The 19,626-nt window shown below is 43.5% G+C and overlaps 1 protein-coding gene across 4 annotated transcripts in view; it reads left to right on the forward strand.

Moving 5' to 3' along the window:
* Window positions 1-4,738, forward strand: part of DISC1 (DISC1 scaffold protein) — a 353,788-nt gene extending 349,050 nt beyond the window's left edge. For 3 of the 4 annotated variants that reach the window (XM_053207444.1, XM_053207445.1, XM_053207446.1), the window contains one exon: window positions 2,864-4,738. In XM_053207444.1, coding sequence (XP_053063419.1) covers window positions 2,864-3,004 — 141 coding nt within the window. In that variant the 3' untranslated portion in view covers window positions 3,005-4,738. The remainder of the gene's footprint in view (window positions 1-2,863) is intronic. The other variant, XM_053207448.1, reaches the window with a different exon arrangement.
* The last annotated feature ends 14,888 nt before the right edge of the window (window positions 4,739-19,626 follow it).

The following is a 19,626-nucleotide window of genomic DNA, read 5'->3' on the forward strand; positions in this document are numbered from 1 at the left end:
ATGAATGACATCATATGATATTTGTCTTTCGCTGACTGACTTATTTCTCTTAGCATAATACTCTAGATCCATCCATGTTGTTGCAAATGTCAGAATTCCATTCTTTGTTATGGCTGAGTCATATTCCATTATACCATTATACACACACACACACACACACACACACACACACACACCACTTTTTCTTTATCCATTCATCTATCGGTAGACACTTGGGCTGCTTCCATAATTTGGCTCTTGTACATAATACTGCAATAAACATAGGGATGCATACATATTTTCAAATTAGTGTTTTTGTATTCTTTAGTAAATACCTCATAGTGGAATTACTGGATCACATGATAATTCTATTTTTAATTTTTTTGAGGAACCTCCATACCGTTTTCCACAGTGGCTGCACCAGTTTGCATTCCCACCAACAGTGCATGAAGGTTCCTTTTTTCGCCACATCCTCGCCAACACTTGTTGTAATAAAAACATGATTTTAATCATTCTGATGATCATTACTCCATAGGCTCACTAAACGAGGCATCTAGGATCTCAATATCCAGTCCTGCTTTGACAGAGCCTGAGGTATTTGCTGTATCTGCTACATTAGTGCATAAACCTTAAGTCTAATAGTGCCTCACAAAAGGCACGATATGCTCACAAGAGAAAAGAATATTTCTTTTAACTCTAGCCTTGTGAGGAAGGTATGAGACTATGTGTTTTATTTTTATTTTTTATTTTTATTTTATTTTTTGAAGATCGAATGGTGAATTTATTTCATTCACGAAGATCATGAACTATTTAATAAGCTGCTTATTAAATAGTTCATGAATCGAGCAGCATCCCTTCGAGAAGGTAGAGGAGAGATTCCCTAGCATATGCGGTTTCTGAGTGAGACAGTGAAAACATCAAGTGATTTGCCAGCTTTCTGTTGCTGGTGATCATTTGCTCCAACCTCTATCCTCTGGCTTCTCTGTGTCCGTGCAGCTTGTCGTGTGAAGGGCTGACGTGCTAGTTTAATTCTGTAACTTAGCCTTCTTCCTTTGTGGCTTCTCCCTCGGTCTCTTTTAAGAAACCCTTCAGTGTGTTCTGCGAGGGCTTAGAAATTGTACAAGTTCTTTAAGGAGCATCTCATTTTGGGTCAGTTCTCTCAAAAACCTGTGTCATCTTTTAGCCTATTATCAATAGGGGCGTGTAGTCCCAGGCTGAGTATCAAAGGTAATTACATCTCAGGAATTTGTCAGGATTCATACACTGCTTAAGCTCTGTGCTTACTCTTTATAAATGTGACATAATTTTGTGATTAAATTGCAGCTTGGTAGTTAGTCTGGGACCACTTATGCTTTTACTCGTACAAAGTCATATATGTTTTCACTGAAGATTAGCAGAGCTGTCCAGAGAAATGGAGGAAAATGAAGCCTTTTCAAAAAGAAAAAAAAATACATATAAATATTGGATTCTTTCTTTCCTTGCACCCGCTTATCCCCACCCTCACTCCCCTCAAGCTCAAGTGCAAGGAGTGAACCATCATAGTCAATGAATGTAAATTACACGAAAGATGAAGTCTGGAGGGGAGCTTCAGGAAGAAAAGCTGCCAGAAGCTTCTCAGGGTGGTTCAGCATTTTTGCTTAGGAGAAGTTCATTTGCATAACTCCCAGGATCCTCCGGAGTTCTTTATTTAAAAAAGAAAGAGAAAGCTTTCTACAGTCATAACCTGGGGGGCTCTTTTTCTCTTGACATTGCACTGACATTGTACTTAAATAAAACAACATTGTAGCCTTGACAGGCTGTGAATGGTTAAGATCTCTACAATCTACTTTTCCCAAAGCTTTCTGTTTTCTTCATGTCTGGTCTGGTAATGTTTAAGTCGTCTGACCTCATGTGATGACTTAACAGTATTGAAGTGATGTTTAACTGACATATTTCCATATCCCCCTTCATTCCTCTTGGATGAAGTTAAATTAATTTGCTTATGAATCGAAAAGGATGTCATCTGTCTCTCATCCCGTTCATCTTTGAGTTGTTCTGACTCCAGGTACAAGAGGAAACAGGGACCTGACCATGGAGAGAAAAACCACCATTTGTTAAATGTAGTCCCAGGAAAGGGCTCATTTCTTAAGAGAATGACAGCCTTGTTTATTATTCACTAAGTTCTCTGTGATGGTTTTCTCTATGGGAGAAGCAACTTTACAGGTCAGGAAACTAACAACCCAACAGTTGATGGAAAACCCAACCAGCCCACCCAGAAAAGGCAAGCTCCCCGCACTCTGTCAAATCTTGAGTGGGCTGAACGGCTCTTTCACAAGTAGCTGGGGGTTATAAATGACACACGACGGCACAGTGGAATCGACAGGGGCTTAGAAATCATTGTTTCACGATAAAACTGAGGTTCCAAGTGATTTGCACAAGGTGACTTATGGCCCACATAAGTCCAGACCCATGGTGGCCCCCAAATCCTAGATTTCTTGAGGAAGCTCTCATTTCCAGCCTTCTGCCCTTTTCGGCTGTCTGAGCACCGGGAACAGTTGCCCCGCCCCAGCCTGGGCCTTAGCAGGAGTCAGTCAGGCTGACCCAACATCATGGAGCATCCCAGTTGGCCATCTGTTTCGGTCTAAGAGCTGAGTCTCCCTTTTCCGTTTTGAAACCTTCCTTGAGAGAGTTAATAACCTCAGGCCTCATAGAGATTGCAATCGCTCTTGCACGAAGTGTAAAATTTGTATTAATATTTAATTCCTACAATTTGGGAGAACTCGACACCGCAATTAGATGGCAGTGCCCATCTGCTTCCGGCAGGCACACGTGCTGTTATGAGATCCCTGGGAGGCTGCGGAGGGCCGCCCGTCACCTTCGCGTGTGTTCCTTAACAACGTTCGCACAGTCTCTCAAGAGGGAGCTCCAGATGGTGAAGGAAACTCTGCAGGCCATGATCCTGCAGCTCCAGCCAGCAAAGGAGGTGGGAGAAAGAGAGGCCCCAGCTTCCTGTGTGACAGCTGGTGTCCGGGAAGCGCAGGCCTGAAGCAGGACAGCATGGGGGGACGGAGGGGGAGTGGCCACGCCATCAACATAGATGCGTGGGAGGCCTCGCTCACCTCCCCTGCATGACCCATGTGCCTGAATCCACTGTGGAGATAGGGCCTGGAGGGCTCCGTGCAGGGAGGTGGTCCCTGTTGGCTCTCCTGGGGCCGAGATCCTGGAGACCGCATATGGGAATACAGGAGGGGACCGATCTGAATTTGCTTCCGAATGTCAGCCAGAGGCACCTGCCCCGTGTCCCTACCGCGAATCTTCTGTGCAAGACTTGAACGTCTTCTCGTCTCAGCCCTCATTAGACAGAAGTCGGGGGTGAATCCTGCTAGAAAAACGTCTCTTTCCCTGTGCCGTCTTGCATTCTGCTGCAATTAAAATATCTCCTGATTTAAGAACCCGTTACAAGGAAACTAAACCTAAGTCTCTCTCTCGCCACACCTGTTATACTTTCCTACAGGCACATGATATAAGAAGGCTAATTAACCCCAGAATCTGGAATTAACAGCTTTTCACCTTCTCCTGTGAGTCACTAAAATCTCAGAAGAATTAATATGAAGAATTCCAAAAGATATTCCTTTAAAGTAACAGCCTGTCAGTGAGGTACAGTCATTCGGTTTTCCTATCGTGGCAACACCTGTTTGTGCGGCAAGGGTGTTTCACCAGGACATCCCGAAGTTCACCCGCAATGACAGCAGGAAGGGGAGCAGGGGCATGAAGGGATCGGGTGACATGTTTAAACATCTGGGCCTCTCCTGTTTTCCTCGCAAACCTGTTTGGCTCAGTGCCAGGCAGGGCATGGACGTGGAAACCTTCAGTGCGGTATAGTATTCTGCACTGAGTCAGTGCCTGCTCAGTGGGGCAGTGTATACTCAGGAAGGCAGTGCATACTCAGGAAGGCAATGCAGTACTCAGGAAGGCAGCACAGGCCTCTGTAAGGTAGTAAATACTCAGTAATGTGGGGCATTGCAGGCCCCTCCCTGCGGAGGCAGCTGTAAAACAGGCTACGTTCAATTAGCCAGCATTTCCCAAGGTGCAGGGAGCACAGCAGCCTCTAAGAGATGCTCCACAAATGAACGGGTCTCCCTCGGTCAGATCCGTTTGGGAAATACGCCATGCCATCATTTCCGGTTGGAGAGCCACAGTGCACATTAGCATATCAGACTGGGACAGATCTCAGTAAAGAAACCCGCTTGATTTTTTTTTTTTTTGGTCTAACCTACACTTTAATGGATCATAGATTTTATTAAAGTCCTATTAAGACCCTGCCAATCTATGTTGTGCAGCACCGCGTTCTCTGGGGGAAGTCATGGTCCAAACAAATACTGATTTCCATCATGTACACGGCTGTGACAGCAGCCAGACTCAAGCTTTTGCACAGTGTTGAGCTTAGGAACTGCTTGCCACAGTTTGATAAGTCTAATTGATTTGTTGAGGGTTTTTTTTTTTTTTTTGCTTCTGTTCTCATTTATACTTACAAGAATAGTGATGGCCCTCCTTTCGTTAGGATCCGTGGGGGCTGGACAGTTCTTGTCATTTCCTGAAATCGCACTGTCATTTCCGGAAGCCAGCTGGTGCTTTGCGAAGCCTCCCGTGCTTGGCAGCACTTATGTCCTCAGAGATGCCCTGCTTCAGCCAGCACCTGGCCAGGGTCCAGAGAACAAAGCGAAAGCACAACATGTGAATTTGCTGATTGTGGTTCCTCAATTTTATCTTGAGCGTTTAAAAAAATACACTGTACACATTTCAATAATAAGTATAATTAATTTGTTCTAGGAATTCTTGTTTTTTTTTAATGATGGACCAAATTAGTGAATTATTTATGATCATGTCAGGAAAGGTGTGATGTCCTTGTGACATGCCGCTTGGAATCCTTGAATCCTTGAATTAATTCCAGTGAAGCCAAACTTGGGAAGAGTCAGGATTGACCATATCACCAGTAACAAATGTCTACTTTGACATGCATCATTTTGGGAAGGCTCCCAGACACAAGACATCTTAACAGGCACTAAGCCACGTGTTTTGTGTTACTCAGATACCATCATGAGTGTTTCTGTGACGTCATGACGTACTTGAAAATTCTGGAAGCTAATAACAGCTGTCAGTGTGCCCCAGATAAGAGTTCTCTAGGACCTCCAAGTGAACAGTGTGTTTGTTTCTTTGTCGAGACGCCTGAGTAAGTATCAGGGCAGGTGAATGATCCTCTAACCACGTGCTGCCACCCATCTGTACTTTATGCTGCTGTCAGAGTCAACCAGGAAGCCTGCTAAAGGCCAGCACGTTTCCTCTGGCCACATGACCTCCTCAGGACAAGTCCCTTCTTCAGCCACTGTGACCTTCGAGGACCCGGGACCTTGTGTTCCAAACCATAATATAGGACAGTTTTTGTCAGGGCCGAATTTAAAATCACCAAAACCACAATGCAAATTGAAGCTTTTACGGAGATAGTCAAGACCACAAGCCAAAGTGCAGATTGAAAATGGTGACCTGGAGTCTGATTTCCCTGTGACGTGGTATGACAGAATGAGTCACAGGTTACTCTGCCCACCAGGCTGAGATGCTGGCATTCAAATGGCCGCCCGTTTATCTTTGACCAGCCTGAGTTAGGGCATGATCTCATTTGGTAACAATTCTGTTCCTTCCAACTTCCTGAAATTTCAAGATCGAAATGATGTTCCCCCAAATCTAACATTGGAAACCTTTCTTCCTCTGTAGTAAGGCTGGATTCTGCACTCCAGGAATGTGGAAAGGCTCAACTGTGTGCACTGGGACTGTCCTAAGACCTCTATAATCATTATCTCATTAAATTCTCGTATCACCCCTATAGATGTCTGTAGATGACGAAACAGAGCCTTCGAGGACCAGTGAGCTTTCCCCAAGGCACAGAGCTGGGGACCTGTGGAGTGACAGTAGGGGTCAGAGACGGGTAGAATGTGCTTCCTAATATGCTTCAATGTCTTTTTGAGGCTTCGAGCCATGGGGCTTTTTTGTTCACTTAAGAACGCATGATTACCTCGGGAATCCTGCTAGGGAACCCTCAGCTTCCCACACCTTGGTAAGCCCCAGAAGTCTGGCTCAGCTCAGACAGGCTTCAACAGACCTACCCACCCCGCTGTCCTAATCAACCACTCAGTCCCAATCCACCACAAAAACCATACCAGGAACAACCATTTACTGCTTGGCAATGGAGAGATTTTCTTGGAAATCTGAAAAGAAATCATTCAGAAAAAAGAAAGAAACCCTTCCTGAAAGCATTTGAGAAAACAACATTGTACCCTTTGGTTAATGCCTCCTTGTATAAGTGATTGAGTACTTTTATTTTTAATATCCTCACCTTATCTAATCTGTGAATTTTGTCATATAATTTATTGCTTCATAAATTTTACTCTTGTTACATGAAATTAAAGCTGATATCCAAACCGTGGTGCACCTTTAACATTTTTTTTTTTTTTTTTGGTCTTCTGGAGTATGGATGATAGAAAAATGTATCAGGTTTATCCATTTCATCTTTTTGTTGCAGGATGATTGATTGTACAGTTACATTGCACAAAACGTTTCTAATAAAGCAATGCTTTAAAATGTGTGTGTGTTTACTTTCCATTTCAATGAATCAGAAAACAATGGAATTTTCTATTCCAGGCTTCTTGATTGAGGATAATGAAAATGATATTATTACTATAGTTGGGAACAAGACAAGGGTATCCACTTGAAATATTTTACTCGAGATACTGGCTAATTCATTTAGGAGAGAAAAACAATTGAGGGTTACAATCTGGGAAGGAGGAGATACAGCATTAGTTTTTACAGGTGTTGTAATTGTAAGCTAGAAAACCTAAGAGAGGGGCGACTGGGTCGCTCAGTCAGTTAAGCGTCCAAATCTTGGTTTCTGCTTCAGGTCATGATCTCACAGTTCGTGAGTTTAAGCTCCACACTGGGTTTCGCTCTGACAGTACAGAGCCTGCTTGGGATTCTCTCTCTCCGCACCCCGCCCCCCCTCCTCAAAATAAATAAACTTAAAAAAAAAAAAAAGAAAACCTAAGAGAATTAACAGAAATGTGATTTTTTTTTTACACAATTAACACATCAAAGTCGATGGGCTTTGCATATACAAACAACAATCAGAAGAGAAAGTCTAAAGAAAAGACATTATTTAATAGCAACAAGAATGGAAGAGAAAACAGCTAGGAATAAAATTAAGTCAGAAATGAGGAAGTCTTAGATGAAGGAAGCTTTAAGATGAAGGAAGAGTTCTCTCACAAGAGAACTGAATAAATAGAAACACTCAGCAAGCTTTTGGATATGAAGTCATCAGAAATTGTCCAATCTCTGTAAATTAATTTATAAGTTTTATCTGGTCTCAGCTGAGTCATAGATGTCTAGATATCCCCAGTATCCATTCTTTGTCCCATTCCTTCTAGCAATTTCTCATCTAGGCACAGTGTGCTACAGACATGCTTACAGGTGCACACAATTGATTCGATTGCCAATCTGATTAAGCAAGGGGCTGTTAGACGGATGTGGCAGACATAAACAGACCAAACTCTAGGCCTGAAAATGCCTCAAGGTCGCGAAATGGAAACCCAAGGGCAGCCAATCAAAACAGCCAACTAGCCTTCAAGCTACAGCCAGTCAGCATTTTCCATGCTTGGTTTCTGCCTTTTCTCTACACAAGTCTCTGCCAGTGGAGTGCTCCTTGCCTCGTCCAGCCTGCGGCTGCCTGATTTGAATTGCTGTTTCCCCAAACTCCTAAAATGTCTTCACACACCTCAGTTTCTTTTTTACCAGTACCCCTGGGTGCAAGAGCAACCATGGGAAGCAACCTCATCTGTAATCAATAGGAAACTGTTTAAACAAATTAAGTATATCCGCACTATGGAATGCTTTGAAGTTGCTTTTAAAATCTTTCTATGTGCATATACGTATCTGCAGAGGTATCACTGGAAAGGGACGCAGGTGACTTAGGGAAAAGGGGTAGCAAGGAGACTTACTTTCCTGTGTACTGCTATTCTTTCAAAATTGTTATGCCACGTGGTTATATTTACTTATTTGAAAACTAAAATAGGGGTGCCTGGGTGGGTCAGCTGGTTGAGTGTCCGAATTTGGCTCATGTCATGATCTCTCAATTCATGGGTTCGAGCCCCATGTCGGGCTCTGCACTGACAGCTCCGAGCCTGGAGCCTGCTTTGGATTCTGTGTCTCCCTCTCTCTCTCTGCCCCTCCTGGGCTTGTGCGCTCTCTCTCTCTCTGTCTCATAAATTAATAAATAAACCTTTAAAAAAAGAAAAAATAAAATAATTTCTTGCAGAAAAAAAACATAAATCATGGAGATATAGGAACAGGCCCTAACGTACAGCAGGGCACATAGGCCCAGGTGATGCAAGACTTACTCCCTGTTCAGCACCCACCATGTGCCCAGCATGGTGCTGGAGAGACAGTGTGCCACATATTGGTGACAAAAACACAACTATGACATATTATGATTGAATGACTTGAAGGAAAGTAATTGCTGTGATCATTGTAATTATTATCATCCTTAAAAAATTTTTTTTTAATGTTTATTTTTGAGAGAGAGAGAGAGTGCACATGCACGCTCGTGCGAGCAAGTGGGGGAGCAGCAGAGAGAGAGGGAGACACAGAATCCGAAGCAGGCTCCAGGCTCCCAGCTGTCAGAGCCAGGCGCGGGGCTCAAACCCACGAGCAGTGAGATCATGACCCGAGCCAAAGTCTGCTGCTTAACCAACTGAGCCACCCAGGTGCCACTGTAATATTATCACCTGAAAGAGATGGATGTGTTTTGGCACTTTCTTGAGCACCTATCGATGTTCAGTAGTTTAGTACCAAAACTTCGGTCCCGTTCGGGACCTCAGTTCTCATCCTAGGTGAGGGAGTTCGGTAAAGCCTCTTCCTCGGAATAGTAGACCAAAGAGCCCTGTAGGCTGGTTGTGCGGGCAGAATGGGGAGTGGGAAAACACAGTCACACCTGTCCCCTCTTGTCCCTTAGGGGGACCTACTCATTCCATTAGTGTTTTGTTTCAACAGGTATGCTTTTGAGTATACCTATCACACACACTTTCCTACCATAGAAAGGAAGTTCTGACAGACACCGGAATGAAGGACAGTTCGGAGAATACCTTTTCTTCCCTTCCTATTCCAGTAACACGAAAGAAGTTCTCGACACTATAGCACCCTTTCTCAAGAGTTTGAAAAGCATCTACTAGAAACAAAGCTCATGTCTGTCACGGGAGTTTGACCTCTTCCCAGTGCCCATGAAACACTTACTGAACTCCTCCTATAAAAATTGTTCTTCCTATAAACAGATGAATTTACAACTAGAGGTGTTAAAAAGGTTAGTGAAAATCATCCAGCAAGTAATGAAAATGGGTTGAGTGTTGATTCCTAGGACCCTGGTTTTAAATCTACTAAATAAATGGTTACACCGTACACACACATGCAGACACACATGTACACGTATACACATCTGTGCAGGCACACACACACACACATGCAGACACACGCACGGAGACACAATAATAGTTCAGCTAATATTGAGCAAACAAGTATTTATTATCTTCTATTTCCTGTATGATTTTTATTGGTGAAAACAACATTAAATTTTTTTCAGTGTTTATTTATTATTTTGAGAAAGAGACACAGTGCAAGCAGGGGAGAGGCAGAGAGAGAGGGAGACACAGAATCCAAAGTAGCTACTTACCGGACTGAGCCACCCAGGAGGCCCTGTAAAAACAACATTTAAAAGACATTATTTAAAAAAATTCATGCGTAGCCCACTATCTTTATTTTTCCAGTCTCTATGTATATACAAAAACAAAACAAAACAAAACAAAACAAAACAAAAAAAACTATAGCCAGCATATTTTTATTCCACTTCTTATGTTTAATATGGCATTTCCCATTTTGCTACATAATCGTTATCGTCATTGTATTTATTGCTATATAATAGTCTCTCAAATCGATCTACCATAACTTGGATATTCCTGTGTAACGGGGTATTTAATCTTTCCAGTATTTTGCCATTCTAGAGACAGCTGCAATGACATCTTCCTGCGGGTATCTTTTTCTTGCCCTTGAATTATGCCCGTAGGAACAAGTCCCAGGAGTGAGGGGACAAGAAAAGGTAAGAAAGTGTGCCACAGTTGAAATGAAGTTTGCGCTGGGGAGTGAACCGAAAGTAACAGGCAACGCTACGCGCAGCCCGGCATTGATCGGTGTAATGGATTTTGTGGCGTTCCCTGCCAGCAAGAATGTGTCCACGGTAACCGCATCAGGCAAGTCACTGTTGGGCAATCCGTGCCATTTAAAATGAGCAGTGTGGCCTCTGTCTGCAGCTATATGGCACTGAGCTTTTCCGAAGCCGCTCCAGCTGGTCTACCCAAAGATTTTTCAAAAGTAAAGCCATATATACAGGCATTTAAAAGTGAGGAGCATTTTCTCCAATGGGGAGTGAACAGAATCAGCCAAAGAGGGAGCACAACCCAGGCCAGACCACTGTGCCCGTCCTGAAGTACATTCTAGGATGTACTTGGTGTGGGGTATGGAGGGGGGGGAGTTGTTAGTATAAAAAAGAAGGTTTCCAGGGCGCCTGGGGGGCTCAGTAGGTTAAGCCTCCAGGTGGGAAACAGAGGCAGAAGGAAATGCAGGTAAAATGAAATGTTTTTATAACCTGCAAATAAACTATTGACAAATAGTTGAGGCAGGTACAGTATAGCATTTCTCCAGGAACTCACTACTGTCTTAATGCTTTGCTAGAGGGAAAAACAACCTTAGCCGGACAATAGCTAGGCCTCCAGTATCCTAGGAGTCTTCTTTAGCGTATGAAAATCCTTTGGAAACTTCTCCTTGACTTTCCCTCCCCCCCCCACCCCACCCCTGACTCCCAAGTATATATAACAAGTCAGTCCCCACAGTCCCAGTCCAGGGGCAGCTCTTCCTACCCACGGGTCCTGTCCCCATACTTTAATAAAGTCACCTTTTTGCCCCCAAGAAATCTCAAGAATTCTTCCTTGGTTGTGGGCTTCAGACTCCTAACACCACTCCAAAACCCTATCATTTGGCCACCAGACTCTTGATTTCAGATCAAGTCATGATCTCAGGGTTCATGGGTTCGAGCATTGCAGCCTCCCAGCGGGCTTCGTGCGGTCAGCACAGAGTCTGTTTGAGATTCTCTCTCTCCCTCTCTGCCCCTCTCCCAAACTGAGTGCTTGTTCTCTCTCTCTCTCTCTCTCTCTCTCTGTCTCTCAAAATAAATAAATAAACTTAAAAAAAACAGGGTCTCCAATTTGTGGCTCTGGCCACCCTCCCCCACCAGACCCCATGGTGCTCTCACTAAGAAGAATATGAAAGTTTGAACTAGAAAGTGCTCTGGATTACTTTGACTTCCTCTACTCAGCCTAGCAAGGGTCTTTTTCTAAGGCATCGACTTGCAATATGCAGAATTGCACGTCAACCTGAGCTTGGCTTTGGATGACCTTAGCCAGAGCTCTCCCTCCCCAGCCTGGCCCCCACCCATCTCGTGTCCTCAGCCCCTGAGTGACATGAGAATGAAGATTCTAGACCCCTGTAGGTTACCCCAGAGTCTGGTCTCCTTCCCAAAGATGCATTTTTTTTTTAAGTTTACTTATTTATTTTGAGAGAGAAAACATGAGCAGGGGAGGTGCAGAGAGAGGGGGCGGGGAGAGCATCCCAATCTCTGTGCTCATGAGCACAGAGCCTGGTGCGGGGCTCGATCCCACAAACCATGAGATCATGACTTGATCATGAAATCAAGCGTCACTTAACCGACTGAGCCACGCAGGCTTGATTCACAGTGTCTTTTTACCTGCTTGATTCACGGTGTCTTTTTACCTGCACCCAACTTTGATGGCCCTTTGTCCTCACTTTTACCAATCCTTCTCACTGGGTGCTTTTGTTGTTTCAATCTCTTTTCCTCACCTCATTTATTTGCATTTCCTCTTAGGGGAGAAAGGAAAAGTGGCAGTTTCTGGTTACTTGAGAGCTCCCGGGTGAACTCCCCGTGATTCTAAAGCACCCTCTTCATTTACCAACATTGAAGCCGGCATTCATCTCCGCCTTCGCCTTCGGTGGGGGCACCAGCTCTCAGCAGGACCGTAACATCTGTGACAACCACACAGCTGGGGACGCTGGGAACGGAGACGTGGTCGCTTGGCTTTCCTGGGAGGCTTCAGTCAATAAAAACCCACGCCTCTCTTCACCCGGATGGTAGCTTCTGATGCTTTGTGTCGGCCCAGAGAGTTCCCTCCTTTACAAGTAGCATGAGTAAGAACCGCTTTATAGAGGAACCAGAGAACCGGAGGGAAATTGATGATGCCCGACCCTGTGGGCAAAAGCGCTTGTCGCGTGAGGAAGATGTGGAAGATGCCAAGGGGACAGTGAAACAAGTCGCTCTTGCAGAATCCGGGAAGAGACAGAAAGTGTGCCCGGGGCCAGCGGAAGGCAAATGACAGGTCGCAGCCTCGGAGGAAAAAGGAAAATGAAGCAGACCGCTGTGCGGTGGCGGGGACCACACGATGCACAGAAAACCATCGCTGAAGGATTACTTTCCAGACAAATTCAGAAACGCAGAGGGCATGTGCCAAGTGGTGCCTCGTTAAGCGCGGGTTTTGAGTTTTAAGGACAACTGTACAAGGGCGCCTCATCCTGGCCCCAGAAGCAGGCAATTACCTGGGAGCTGCTTAACTCTGAGAGGTTTGAACTAAGGGCATCTGGTTGTGTTCTGCTAGGAGGATTCTGCGTCCTCTCACATAATGAGACAGGTGCACCGCGGGCCTGTCTCAGCTGTGAGGAGGAGTTTCCTGCCCGTCCACACAAAATCGCAGCGAAATCGTTGGTTTGGTGCACTTTTATGTTTATGTTTGTGCCCCCCCGGCAAGCAGTGAGCGGGGCGGGGGGCAGGCAGAGAAAGTGTGGAGGCATCAGGCCTGGCTGGTCCCCCCTGCTCAGGGTCTAGGCTATGCCAGGAGTCCAGGGAAGAAGTCCAAAGGCAGACAGGGACAGGCCGGTGGGAGGAGTGACCTAAAGCAGGTGTCCCTCGGGTGAAATTGGGGTCGCCTCATAGAGAATTGCAAATGTCTCAGCTGGGCAGGATAGGAGCCCACAAAGAAACCTTTCCCGGCTCTCCCCGCCCCACCCCCATCCCCACTCTCCTTTTCCCTGTGGTTAAACCTCTTTCTTGTTAAATCATCTTTTCATTTATGATGGTTCTGGCAAATCTGAAATCATAGCCTCTAAGAAGATTACTAGAATCTCTCTCAACCTGCTTAGTTCTTATTTTTCGCTTTGTTATCAAGAGACGACGACTCACTTTACCGTGATGTTTTTTTCCTCAATCATAAAGAGATCCCTCTCTCCCCTAGAGGACGTAAAGAATTTTCTTGAGCTACCGAAAGGCTTTCTAAATTAGGAGCAACGTTTATAAAGGCACGCAGGGTGGAAGCTTTTATTCCATCCTGCCCCAGACGTTTCTTGGGGCAGATACATGATTCCCCTGGGACAGCCACACAGTGTTGTTGGGGTAAAATTTACGCTTTAGTTTGGACCCATGATGGAAAGCTGAATAGAACTGTCACAACTGGCATATTTCACATGCTCATAACAAATGATTATATGCATGGACAGAAGGACTGAAAGATTTATTAATGCCCATGTAACTACCAGAGAACTATAAAGCTGCACTGGGGAGATATCTAAGATATTTTCCAGGACTCAGCACTACAAGATATCTCTGTATCACTGTGATCTCATGTCATACACTCACTTCTTAGCCCCTGTGCTGTGGCTCCTGGTCCCATCACTCCATTGAAGATCTTGAACATGATCTGCCAAATCCAACGGCATTCTCTCTGGGCTTGTTCTACTCTACATTTTGGCAACAGTGTCCAGTGTTGAAGCAAATCTCTTTCTCGTTGAACCCTCCCTTCTTTCTGGGGTTCCATGACACTACATTCCCCTGTGGTCTCATCCTAACATCAGTCTTCTTGCATGATTGTTCTCTCTCTCAGGCTTGGAAGAGGGATACCTCAAAGTCCTGTCCTCCAATCTCCTTTCCTCCTGGGCATGTTCATCCGCTCCAACAATTTCAACATCATCTTTATAGTGATTGTTCCCAAAGGCATAAGATTCGATTACAATATTTATCGTGCACCTAGCACCTTAGGTACTAGGTGAGGCCCCAAATTCAAAGTTGTTTATGGGACAGTACGCTCAAATCATTCTCTGGTTTTGCCCTCTTTTCTGAGCTTTGAATTCTGCTGGACATTTCTATCACTACATTTTAGGCATCTCAAAGTAAAAAACCAACTTCATTTTTTTTTCCTTCTAAAAATCTACCTACCATTCAGCTGTTCTTTACCCTGGAATCTGGCACTTTGATCTTCTTTTCTTTTATTTTTTTTAACGTTTATTTATTTTTGAGACAGAGAGAGCATGAACAGGAGAGGGTCAGAGAGAGGGAGACCCAGAATCCGAAGCGGGCTCCAGACTCTGAGCTGTCAGCACAGAGCCCGACGCGGGGCTCGAACCCACGGACCGCGAGATCATGACCTGAGCCGAAGCCGGACGCTCAACTGACTGAGCCACCCAGGCGCCCCGACACTTTCATCTTCTAAGAGACACTGACTGGAAGGTTCACAATTGCTTTATGTTCCTACTTCTTCCTCATTCCATGTCCCATCAGAAAAGTCTTTCTGCTTTTAGCATTGAGAGTTTTCATATCTCTTTCATTCTCTGTCTAGTTCAGATTCTGGCCACACTTGAACTGTTGCTACAGGTTTCTGTTTTTTCTTTCTCCAATTTCTCACAATTTAAATCCACGGTCAAAGCTATTTTCCTATACCAACACAGACAGGCTCAAAATCCCTCAATGATTTGTGGTTGCCCGTAGTTTTTTTTTTTCTCTTCCAAATTTTTATTTAAATTCTAACTAGTTAACATTCAGTGCAATGTTGGTTTCAGAAGTAGAATTCAGTGACTCACCAATTACTTACACAAATTACTTACAACATCCAGTGCTCATCATAACAGATGCCTTCCTTAATACCAATCACCCATCTAACCCATCTGCCATCCACCTCTCTCCATCAACCCTCAGTTTATTCTCTATCTTTAAGTCTCTCATGATTTGCTTCCCTCTCTTTCCCCACTTCACATGTTCATCTGTTTTGTTTCTTAAATTCCACATATGAGTGAAATCATATGGTATTTCTCTTTCTCTTCCTGACTTATTTTGCCTAGCATAATACACTCTACCTCCATCCACATTGTTGCAAATGGCACAATGTCATTCTTTTTGATGGCTGAGTAATATTCCATTATATATGTTTACACATACCACATCTTTATCCATTCGTCAGTGAATGGACATTTGGGCTCTCTAAATAGCTTGGCTGCTGTTGATAGTGCTGTTATAAACATCGGGGTGCATGTACCCCTTCAAATCTGTATTTTTGTTTCCTTTGGGTAAATACCTAGTAGTGCAATTGCTGGGTCCTAGGGTAGTTCTATTTTTAGCTTTTTGAGGAACCTCCATACTGTTCTCCAGAGTGGCTGCACCAGTTTGCATTTCCACCAACAGTGCAAGAGGGTTCCCCTTTCTCGGCATCCTCGCCAACACTTCTTATTTCTTGTGCTGTTAATGTTAGTCATTCTGACAGGTGTGAGGTGGTATCTCATCACAGTTTTGATTTGTATTCTCTGATGAGGAGTGATGTTGAGAATCTTTTCATGTGTCTGTTGGCCATCTGGATGTCTTCTTTGTCTCCTGCCCATTTCTTAACCGGATTATTTGGTTTTTGGGTGTTGCGATGGCTAAGTTTTTACAGATTTTGGATACAAACCCTTTATCAGATCTGTCGTTTGCAAATATCTTCTCCCAGTCTGTAGACTGCCTTTCCGTTTTGCTGATTGTTTCCTTCGCTGTACAGAAGATTTTAATTTTGATGAGGTCCCAACAGTTCATTTTTGCCTTGTTTCCCTTGCCTCTGGTGATGTGTATAGTGAGAAGTTGCTAGCGCTGAGGTCAAAGAGGTTGCTGCCTGCGTTCTCCTCTAGGATTTTGATGGTTTCTTGTCTCACATTTGGGTTTTTCATACATTTTGAATTTTTTTAATTTTGAATTTATTTATTTATATGCTGTAAGAAAGTGGTCCAGTTTCATTTTCTACATGTTGCTATCCAGTTTTCCCAACATCGTTTGTTAAAGAGACTGTCTTTTTTCCATTGGATATTTTTTCCTCCTTTGTCAAAGATCAGTTACAATATAGTTGTGGGTGCATTTCTGGGTTTTCTATTCTATTCCATTGACCCGTGTGTCCATTTTTGTGCGAGGACCATACTGTCTTGATGACTACAGCTTTATAATATAGCTTGAAATCCAGAATCGTGATGCCTCCAGTTTTGTTTTTCTTTTTCAGTATTTCTTTGGCTATTTGGTATCTTTCATGGTTCCATACAAATGTTAGGATTGTTTGTTCTAGCTCTGTGAAAAATGCTGGTGGTATTTTGATGGGGATTGTCTTAAGTGTGTACATTTCTTTGGATAGTATAGACGTTTTAACAATGTCGTCCTTCTGATCCATGAGCGTGGAATTCTTTTCCATTTCTTTGTGCTGTCTTCCATTTCTTTTATAAATGTCCTATAGTTTTAAGAATACAGATCTTTACCTCTTTGGTTAGGTTTATGCCTAAGTGCCTAATTGGTTTTGGTGCAATTGCAAATGGGATTTATTCCATGATTTGTTTTTCTGCTGCTTCGCCACTGGTATATAGAAATGCAACTGATTTCTGTACATTGATTTTATATCCTGAAACTGCTGAGTTCATGTATTGGTTCTAGAAATTTTTTGGTGGAGTCTTGCAGGTTTTCTACATAGAGTGTCATTGGTCTGCAAATAGGGAAAGTCTGACTTCTTCCTTACTGATTTGGATGCTTTTTATTTCTTTTTGTTGTCTGACTACTGAAGCTAAGACTTAAGTACTATATTAAATAACCATAGTGAGAGGGGACATCCCTGTCTTGTTCCTGACCATAGGGAAAAAAGGCTCTCAGTTTTTCCACATTGAGGATGGTATTAGCTGTGGGTCAACAATAAAGTTTTTATTCAAAGATGATCATTGTCTGTGACCAAACCATCCTTCCAGACTCATCTTGAAATACTTCCTTCCAACTGCTCTAGGTTATTCACCATTTCTCAGCTTTCCACCTATTTTTACACAGCTTTTCTCATGGCTGTGCTCTTAACCTTGAATGCTGGTATTCACTTATCTAACTTAGGCTCACTTGTCAAGAGTGCAAGAGAAGGAAAGCAATCAAATATGAGCCCCAGGTTTTGCACCTGAGCAAGTGGTAATGTCATTTATTCATATAGTGAAAGCTTTGGCAAAGAGAGGATAATGGTGTGTGTGTGTGTGTGTGTGTGTGTGTGTGTGTTGGGAAGGGGAGAGGCTACCAGTAATTTGTCCACGTTGAGTTGAAATTATTTTTACTAGACATGCCGATGGAGATTCCAGGCAGAGAGTATCAGTTTGAATTGGACTGGAGAGTCATGTCACATGGATGGTATTTAAAGCCATGGAAATAGGTAAAACTAAGTAGCACTAGAGAAATATTTAAAGGAAAGAGAAATCCAAGAGGAGAAAAGGAGAAGTCATGGGAGTCTGCAATAATCACCAACCCTTGGGGAGGAGTTCTGATGTGATGAACAGCAGATACCTTGTAGTAGATGGTAGGGAACTTAAGGTCGGGGACCTTTCATGCAATTCATATAAATCATCTTAATCCTGGTAGCCCTGCAAGGTGGTTACTATCATCCGTCTTCTGCAGATGAGGAAACTTGACCTTACGGGTCACTCCATACAAAGAAATATATTGGATTCCCTCTATCCAGATATCCAAAAAGAGTAATGTTAACAGAAAAGGAAAACACCCTTCTTCCCTTTTCATGTTGTCTTATGATTAAAATAATGTAGCCTTAAGCCAACGCACAGGCAAATCCTGTTCTCTTCTAACTGTTAATGACACGGTAGGTAGACACAGAGCTAATACATCCACAGCTTGTCATTTTCATGACCAAATTACGTCAGGCGATCCTGGAGACAGTAGGAGCCGATGAGCGCCCCACTGTTGATAAATAGTTGAATGGGTACTTCACAGCAGAGCCCATCTTCAAAAAGATTACAGCTTTCTCAAAGCTTCTATTTTGGGTCCGCCTTCCTCCACATTTATAGATACATATATGATAGCCTAATCTGCCCTTAATGACGCCGACTCTGTTCCCGAAACCCTTTCTTTGCTGTCTAGGGAAGCTGAGTACCCACATCAAATATGAATAAGGTAAACCCCTTCCCAAGGTGCGAATGATGGTTGGAGTTTTGTCTGGTGCTGTTGAGTCTAAAGGCAATAATCACAGAAAATATAAGAAGATGCTGGTTGGTTCAGTCCATCCCGGTGCCCAGGCTTTGCGGAGGAGGAGGAAGAAAAGTGGTAACTGGGGCACCTGGGTGGCTCAGTCGGTTAAGCGTCTGACTTCAGCTCAGGTCATGATCTTGTGGTCCGTGAGTTCGAGCCCCGCGTCGGGCTCTGTGCAGACAGCTCAGAGCCTGGAGCCTGTTTCAGTTTCTGTGTCTCCCTTTCTCTCTGCCCCTCCCCTGCTCATGCTCTGTCTCTCTCTCTGTCTCAAAAATAAATAAACGTTAAAAAAAATTTTTTTAAAAAGAAAAGTGGTAACAATGGTGGTGGCAGGAAACATTTTTCTTCCCTTAGTTCACAGCCTGTATATTCCCCAGCATAGAAGGGACCTCTGAGCATAATACTTCAAAGCATGATTAAAAATTAATGGCTTACATAACAACCAATATTGAAAAACTCATCCATACAAGTGGCTATTATTCTTTAAAAGAAGGATTTCTAGGAGATGACAGTCTTACTTTAGTGAGCTTAATTCCGCTTTGACAATTGTCTTCGGATTCCATTTCTACACCATGCGTGAATACCAATTTCACCCAGATAGCCACTTTTTTTTCGACTTACAGTGTTTTTCCCATTTTGATCGCCTTCTTCTTTTTCTTGTCTTTTCTCTAATTTTTTTTTAGCCTCCAGCACTGTGAGAAACAAATATTTATCGTTTAAGCTGTCCAGTCTACAGTTTCTGAACAAAGTAAGACAGGCACCTACAGTTTGTTTGACAGGGCAGATCAATGCAGGTGGGATAGTCGATGGCAACACAGAATCGTATTGACCATACAGTTACACAGAAGAGATTGTGAGCTGGCGTGTGAACATCACAGAGGAGTCTGGAGCAAAAGGCATTTCTAGAATAATGTGGACAGTGACAGGGAAAGATTTAATCAGCTGCTTCTTTTTTAAAATTTGTATTATTTTTTTAAAGTCTTTTTGTATTTATTTAAGTAATCTCTGCACCCAACGTGGGGCTTGTGCTCACAGCCCCGAGGTCAAGAGTCACATGCTCTTCCCACTGAGCCAGCCAGGCGCCCCTCGGTCATCTTCTTTCTTTTTAATGTTTTTTTTTTTTTAATGCTTAATTTGAAAGAGAAAAAGCACACAAGAGCAAAGGGAGGGGCAGA

The sequence above is a fragment of the Acinonyx jubatus genome, chromosome D2, assembly GCF_027475565.1.
Source record: "Acinonyx jubatus isolate Ajub_Pintada_27869175 chromosome D2, VMU_Ajub_asm_v1.0, whole genome shotgun sequence".
NCBI lineage: Eukaryota > Metazoa > Chordata > Mammalia > Carnivora > Felidae > Acinonyx > Acinonyx jubatus.